The 9,061-nt window shown below is 29.7% G+C and overlaps 1 protein-coding gene across 1 annotated transcript; it reads left to right on the top strand.

The window, feature by feature from the left end:
- The first annotated feature begins 244 nt into the window (after positions 1-244).
- Positions 245-2,367, top strand: LOC112691960 (zinc finger MYM-type protein 1-like). The gene is made up of 4 exons (XM_025566444.1): positions 245-258; positions 407-1,470; positions 1,864-2,001; positions 2,081-2,367. Exons 1-4 carry the CDS (start codon positions 245-247, stop codon positions 2,365-2,367), a joined length of 1,503 nt encoding a protein of 500 aa, XP_025422229.1.
- Positions 2,368-9,061: the final 6,694 nt, after the last annotated feature.

Here is a 9,061-nt window from a genome sequence, read left to right on the forward strand (position 1 = left end):
GTATGATATGATAAACGGGGAACGTAGTGGGGTATTACCAAAATTATATGTATGGAAGAGACATGTCTCAACGTAATATTTTTTATAATTTAATTGCATTCCAACAGTGATTAATGATTAATGGCACGTGTTTAATGTTTATTATTTTTTCTTAATGAAGTGATATACATTTAAAACTTAATATGTCAGATATTATTGATATTATTTTAAATAAAGGTCTTGGTTCTTTTTCGTATGAAGAAAAATGCAATTTAAAAGGTAAGAGACCAACGCCACATTTATCATTAGAATATAAAAAACCAAAAACTTTAAGAAAATTTCAATTGTCTTTGTATTCAAAATTTAACTGGTTAGCAGGAAGCGTTGAAAGAAATAAATTATTCTGTTACATATGTGTCTTGTTCAGAGGAGAGAATGAGTGGAGTATAAATGGCATTCCTAATATTAAAAATTTAGTTCGTAAAGCTGAAAAACACCAAATTTCAAAAAAACATCTGACTAACAAGGAAAGTTTTCATATGCTGGGTAAAAATAGGATTGAACATTCAATATCTGAGAGTCGTCGGTTAACTGCAATTAATCATAATAAACAAGTGGACATAAACAGAAAGATATTAGCTCGTTTAATCGATGTAGTTTGTTTTTTAGGGAAACAAGAGTTGGCATTCCGCGAACATCGCGAGAATGAAGGTTCTTTAAATAAAGGAAATTATTGTGAAATTTTAGATTTACTTGCTAAGGAAGAGCAATTTATAAGAGAACACTTTTGCACAAATTCTGTTTTTAAAGGAACTTCACACGACATACAAAATGACTTGATCCATTGCGTAACTACGGTATTAAATTCTCATATTTTAAAAGAACTGAAAATTACAAATTTTATATCAATACAAGCCGATGAAACTACGGATGTATCATGCCAATCTCAAATGAGTTTAATTTTTCGTTATATTCTGGACAATAAGATCGAAGAAAGATTTATAGGATTTTTTGATGTTTCCAAAAATATGACTGCGGCTGGTTTATCCGAAGTAATTCTAAATGAACTTTCAAAGTGGAATATTGGTAAAAAAGTTGTGTTTCAAACATATGATGGTGCTTCTGTTATGGCTGGTGAAAAAAATGGGGTTCAGTCAATTATACAAAATATTTATCCAATGGCTATTTTTATACATTGTTACGCTCATCAATTGAATTTAGTTCTACTTCACAGCGCAAAATCAATAAAAGATGTTAAATTATTTATAGCAAACCTTACTATGTTCCACACATTTTTTAGTAGATCTTCTAAAAGAAGTTCTTTATTAAGAGAGCAAGGATTTAAATTACCAAATCAATGCAATACACGTTGGAATTATCATTCAAGAGCTGCTTTAACTATAAAAACTCATTTCAATGAACTAAAAAATGCCGTATCTCATGTAGTTGATGACCCTGGCTGGGATTCCAATTCTGTTTGTACAGCATCTGGTATATTGAGTATTATGAACAATCAAAAATTTGTTTACTTATTGGTACTTTTCAGTAAAATATTTATATTTACTGATCACACATTTTGTGTTCTACAAAATAAATCAACTACTGATATTAAATATTGTGTTAACGAAATTAAAAGTCTTACTTCACGGATAAAAGATTTGAGAAATGAAACTTCCATACACGATATCATAAAATGTTCCGTTGAATTAAACACAGATTTAAAGTATACAAATGAGGAAGGATCTATTTTACGTAGACTTACGTATGAAATTATTGATTCATTAATTGTTCAAATAAATATTAGATTTAAAGATTTTGAAAAACTAGAGTTTGTTGAAATAATAAATGAAAAAATGTTTGCATCATATAAAGTTCATTTTCCAGAAGAAAAATTAAGACAACTTTTTAAATACTATCCAGATATTTTTGATAAAGATCGTCTAAAAAATGAGCTTTACATAATATATGCAGATCCATTGAAATATTTCGCTCCTTTGGAATTTATTGATTTTATATTTAAAAGTAAGAACCTAAAACATTTCTTAAATATTTTTAAAATTTTTAAAATAAATTATAATTTTAATTATAAACATTATTTTAGATGAGCTTCAAGAAGTATATCAAGAAGTCACGAAACTTATTCAATTAGTATTAACTATTCCTGCAACAACAGCCTCAAGTGAAAGATCCATGAGTACTTTAAAACGTATCAAATCCTTTTTAAGAAATTCAATGACAAATGATAGGCTTTCATCTTTGTCTACTTTAGCTGTTGAAAAAAAAATGTTAGGTGAATTATCAAAAGATCCAACGTTTATCAACAATGTAATAGATGTATTCGCGACAAAACAAAATAGGAGAATCGATTTAAATTATATTCAAATATAGTTATTTTATGCAATTTACTTTTTTTATGATGATCTAGTTTTTAAATAAATGTTATATAACACCATATCTTTGGTTGTCTTGTTGTCTACCCTATAAAATTGTTCACGCGCCGCCACTGGATACAATCACGCTGTGCAAAAAACAACAAGAACACAGCGGACTCATGAAACAAGATCGATGAGTTTATCACGTCGTAGGTGTTGGTTGACGTGTTTAGCGTAGGTTACGCGCGTACAACCGGAACTTATGAAACGGATCTCCCTTGTTTTTTTCTGTTTTCCAAATAGAAACCGTACAACGGCGACGGCGTTTCGGTGAACACCAAACGTACGCGTCGTACGACGTCGCGAAACCCAAGCGGGCTTAGCAACCACACCGGAGGTAATCGTTTGTACACGCGTACGCCCAATGTGTTTATGCAATGCGGATGATGATGATGATGATCATCATCATCATCATGATCATGAATATTTATCATTTTGTGTGTAATCTCGGCACTTCGAGACGAAACCGTACACGACGTCGGAGGTGCAGACGCGAAACGAACATTGTCGCGTTCTCTTTGGCCCAATAGCATCATTTGAGGGGGGATGGTCAGGGTGTGCGGTTGCACCCCTCACTTTAAGCACAGTCCCAATTGGCCAGCTAAAATAATTTTCCCCTGTTTTTATACAATTTAAATCCTATTGTACTTCTTTTATATTAACAATATTGTTATTAACTTATTTTATTTAAGACAATCATGGTTACATTTACATTTACATTATATTACTCAATACTTAATATATTTTAATAAATAAATAACGTCCATTATCCTACCCCCCCCCCCCCATCCAGAAATGTGTGATTTTTTTAATGCTTATAATTAGTACGTAAATTTTATGAATTTGTACAACCATTTTACCACTTTTATTAATTAGCAAAGTGTTATATTAACAAAATAAAAAATATTTTCAGAAGTATTCTGTATGTTTAAAATCTCTTACATCATTATATTCATAATTTTATTATTATCATTTATACAAAAGCATATTGTAAACACACTGTTTCTATTTTAAACATATATTTGTTAGATAACAATGGCATGGAATAAAAATAGTAATTATTTTTATTTTCTTAAGAAATATCCGATAATATGTATTTTACTCGTATTTAATATACTTGTATATTACATATAATATTATATAAACTAATTATATAAACCCTGTTCGTTAGCAATGTTCACCTGAGTATTATTTGAAGGAATCTGACAAATGTCTTTTATTTACTCTACTTGTAATCCTAAAGATTTTTTTACATTATGACGATCACTGTGCGCGAACAAATGTATTGCTTTTTTGCTAACACGGCCATTCAGATATATACTAATATCATTCCAAACATCATTTGATGCAACAACAATTTCTAATACATCAAAGAAAACAAAGTATTGATATACAGCTAAAAGCGTATAGTATTTCGCACGCTGAGGAATATAATATATTCTTATATATATTCCTACTGTATTATAGTACATATTATATACTCATAATATTAGCTCATATATTACATATTACATATTTTATTATAAAAGGTCCCCATAACAACATACATGAGTTGCGACTCGGTATGTCTCAGGTACATACTTAAATTGCGGCCTGTGTTTCTGTCATGTATTCGTTAATTGCATAATTAATAATTAATATAATATGACGTATAAAAATTTTTTATTATTATTATTTTTTCTTAATTTTAAATAAAAAAGTGTTAGTACAAACAGCAATATTTTTAATGGGGAGGAAAATATTGGTTGTAAATTGTTAATATAAATTTTAATATAAAAATACCCATGATACAATTTACACATGTACAATAAATGTACGTGATGCAATTTAGTATACCCAAAATTACTCAGGACTCGATTTACATCAAAAAGGTACATTGGGACGCAACTTATAGTCATCCAGAAATATTACAAAAATCCGATTTTATCTCATAAAATATTAGTCGTACATTTTTATAGTTAAAAATTCATAAAAATTGATTTAATATTTAAGGCATGAAAATTGGATAAAAAAATTTTCTTAAGATTTTCTTTGTCATAAAAAAAAAATTATAACGGAAAGATGTAAAAAGATTAGCATCAACAAATGAAATGTTTTCTTCCAGCCATTTTTAATAATAAAGTTAATAAGTTATTAAGATAAGATATTTAATAAAATTATAATTCTATTACAAAATAATGTCTCAAAAAAGAAATCAAAATTAAATTTTTGTATAAATATTGCACTCTAATTCACAGTTCATATGGTAAACACAACACTAAAGAGCTAAATTACTAAAATTAACTGTTATTAATTTATATCAAATACGAGTATATTGTAAATATGAGTAAAATACATACTATCGGATATTTGTGAATAAAATAAAAATAATTACTATTTATATCCCATGCCATCGTTATCTAACTTATAGATGTTTAAAATAGAAATAGATAGTATGTTTGCAGTATGCCTTAGTATAAATGAAACAATGATGTTGGAATTTCTAACAATTATTAAATCAGTCATATGTTCAAATAAAAATTGTGAGAAATATCCATCGGTAATTGAACGTCCTAAAGCTACATCACATATGAAACTACCAACGGTCAAACCCAAGAATTGCAGCAATTTAATAATAATTGTCTTTCCGTGGAGAAACTTGCATAATATTGAATCAAACATTTTGCCTGTACTTATTTTCATTGAAATTCTGTTTTAGAAAGGTATGATTATCTTTTTAATAACTTAAGTACTTATCGTAGGTCAACATTTTGAATATACCTACCTAATATTTTTTCAGGTGAAAACGTTGAACACAGCAATGATGCAGGATATACATTAGATTTAAAACTATGTGATAATCCAAAAGGCATATCTCTTAATGAAAAGTCGTATAAACTTCGTGGAGTAACACATTTTCACAGAGGGAATAATAATTTAAGAAATTCTGTAGGCCATTACACAACATACGTGAAAATATGTAATGAAAATTGTGAGTTGTTTGATGACCTAAAAAAAAAACCAATACCTGTCAAAGAAATTACTAAAGTTTCATGCGAAATATAAATGTATATGATATAAAAACTTGTCAGTAGAATTTTAATTTTTTAGTCAAATTTTTGTATGTAAATTGAATATAAATAATTACAAAAAATTTAAAAATAGAAATATGTAGTAAAAAAGGTGGTTTTTCATATTTTTTAATAATTAAAACTCTTTTATTATTATAAAATAAGGGAATAAATAAATTGTATATATAATATGTAGTTATGCTTATTGTCATTTAAATCTATGGCACGATTTTTGAAATGCAATATAACGTCAATGAACCTAGAAGAATTGACTGCTGGTTTTCTTCTTGATATCGTTCATAATATCGTTGACGAATTATTATTTTATAGAATTATATTTCTAAAAATTTTTCAAAAGATAAAACAAAATGAAACATTTACAAAAACTCTGCTACACTTCAAAGTTACAAAAGTAAACACAATATTGAAGAACTCAATGATTGAAATAAACTGTTATTAGTTTATATAATATTATAAATACGAGTAAAATACATATTATCCGATATTTCTTAAGAAAATAAAAATAATTACTATTTTTATCCCACGCCATTGTTATCTAACAAATATATTTTTAAAATAGAAATAGTGTGTTCGCAATATGCCTTTGTATAAATAATAATAATAAAATTATGAATATAATAATGTAAGATATTTTAAACATACAGAATTCTTCTGAAAATATTTTTTATTTTGTTAACATAACACTTTGCTAATTAATAAAAGTGGTAAAATGGTTGTACAAATTCATACAAATTACGTACTAATTATAAGCATTAAAAAAATCACACATTTCTGGATGGAGGGGGCAGGGTAATGGACGTTAAATAAATATCGTATTATCAATTAAATGAGTGAACAATAAAATGATCAAATTGTACCACATTATATAACATGGAATCTTAATCATGGTTTAAACTAAGGATGGGCCGATACCACTTTTTACCGATACCCGATATACCGAAATATACAACCGATATAAAACCGATACCCGATATTATAATCACAAGTAAAAACTAAGTTGATTTTTAATATATTACATAAAAAAATTAACTTTTTTGGCAAAACCATGAACCGATACTAAAATTAATCCGATACCACAAACCGATAAAACCGATACACGATATTATAATCACAAGTAAAAACGATTTTTAATATATTACATAAAAAAAAATCAACTTTTTTGACAAAACCATGAACCGATACTAAAATTAATCCGATACCACAAACCAATAAAACCGATACCCGATATTATAATCATAAGTAGTTTTTGCAGTATCGGTTCAAATATCGGTTTTGAAAATAAACCGATACCGATATTTCCAATACCACGAATATCAGCCGATACCAAGTATCGGTTCTAGGTTCGGCCCACCCTTAGTTTAAACCCTATAAATCTGTTTATTTACCTTATGCCTTATTTATAAATTAAATAATTTATCATCTACTAGCCAAAATATATCAAAATCAAATTTTTTAGTTGACAATTTCTAACCTCAAATTATTAATATTGATCGTAAATTAAGTGGTATTGAGCAAACAATAAACAATGAAAATAAGGTTAGTATTTAAGTCCCCAGTATGCTAAAAATGAATAATAAAAATAATAACTTCACCTAATAAAATATATTTTAAGGTTCCTGATTTATCTCTTACAAAAAATAATGATCCATTCTTTTGAATCACCAAAGAAATCACCAAAACAGATCATTTAATTCCACATTTTATACAAACTTTAGTTGGATTGAATACTCTATTTTAAAAAAAATGGTACATTGTTTTATGTGCTAACATTTTACAGTGAACACTGATTATTGTTTTGAAAGTATAAGTACATTTATTAATAAAGGTTTTGATTGTTGGAGGAAGCAAATAGAATCATATACGAAACATACAAATAGTGAAAAACACAAATTGAATTATGAGAAATATACAATGTTTTTAAATATTGAAAAAATGGTACTTTTGTCAGTTCACTAATTGAGAATCTTAAAAAAGACATTGAAGAAAATCATCAACTTATTATTATTAATAATTTAACAGATCAAGTAATCGCAAGTAAAGTAATCAATTATTTATTCTATTTAGTTTTTAAATTGCTTTTTTACTACTCAAGTTGATTGTGATTCGTAATTTGTGGAAGTACGAAAAGCAGAATAACTTACATAAGTAGATATATTATCTATTTGTACTTGTGAAATTTCTAATTTTCCAACTAGAAAAAAAATCCTATTTAACCTTACGAAATTTCAAAATGGCTTACTTGACTACCCACACACCCGAAAAAAAAAAAAAACTAAAATGACGCCCCTGCTTTGGCCCCGAACGTTCGCTATCGACCGACTCCACGTTCTGTGTCCGCGTCGCACGATTTCGCAGCAGTGCGATTTGCCGTGACGAAACAACACATGTTGTTCGCGTTTAAGCACCAACAGACCGTCGTTTAACGGCTTTTGAAATCGGAACACCGCGAGAAACCGAACGCGCGGTTTGAAATCGTTCGGAAACCTTATCGCGTTTACAAGGGAATTCGCCAATACTCGCGCGTTAGGACACGCGATTATTTATTATTATTATTATTATTGCTATTGTTGTTGTTGTTGTTGTTATTCGTTTTAGCGAAACGCGCGTCTCGAGGCGTCGTTTATATTGGCGCGGATTTCGAAATCTAACGCGCTCGCTTAAAACGGTAAGTTATTACGATTATTATTATTATCAACATAACTATTATAATACGTGTACAACCGTGTCTATTATTAGTTCCCGCGTACTCGGCGGCACGTACTCAAACGATTAAACTTAACGCGGCCCCCGGTGCGCTGCGATTTATGTCGCAAACAACTCGGCGCGATGTCGCGCGAGCGGAATGAACTCGTGTAATTCGCACAGCCCGATACCGCCATTACGATTTGTCAAAAGGGACCGTTGTCGGTTGGAAAATGAATTCAACGCGGGCGACCGGGGACGGATTGGCACCGAACGGACAACGACGGCGCGCGTTGTCGCAGTCGAAATTTCCAGAGTTTAAAATAAATAATAAAAAACAGTTTCCACGGTAACGCCATTACGATGTTGCGTTCCCGACGAACGGAACGTAAATTATTTACGGTTCAACGCCGTGAACTTTATTTTTCGTATGCAAATGAATATATTATAATATCATACGCACCTATGTATTATATCGTAATACGTTCACCGCGTTTCGTTGTTTAAAAATAAATATCGTTCGCGTATCGAACGCGGCCGGGAGATAAATATTCATTTACTCTTGTTTATACTTCGTGACGTTGTTTGTGACATCGGTTCGAAACTGCAGCACTGTCGATGTAGGGGTGGTCGCATCGGCGTACGGAACGATATCGTGCACCAGGGTGGTTCAACCCTTGGGCCCTCGAAGCCTTTCTTATTTTTTGGTCCACCTCCATAGAAGACTTCAATTAAAAAAAAAAAAAAAATCTCACAACAAAATCGTTACATGGATGTATACTGTTTATGTTTTTTTACTATAAAACGTAGTTATATACGTGCAAAGAGCAACGTCCAACACCATGATTGAATTCAACTCACTACGCACGTACGTAGGTATGGTGTTCTTGCAGCGGC

This window comes from Sipha flava, unplaced genomic scaffold (assembly GCF_003268045.1).
Source record: "Sipha flava isolate LNK unplaced genomic scaffold, YSA_version1 68_pilon_pilon, whole genome shotgun sequence".
Taxonomy (NCBI): Eukaryota; Metazoa; Arthropoda; class Insecta; order Hemiptera; family Aphididae; genus Sipha; species Sipha flava.

Coding starts and splice junctions, on each gene's coding strand:
- LOC112691960 (XM_025566444.1), top strand. Junction 1,471..1,863: donor TTCTGTTTGTACAGCATCTG/GTATATTGAGTA, acceptor TTCATTTTCCAG/AAGAAAAATTAAGACAACTT. Junction 2,002..2,080: donor TATTGATTTTATATTTAAAA/GTAAGAACCTAA, acceptor ACATTATTTTAG/ATGAGCTTCAAGAAGTATAT.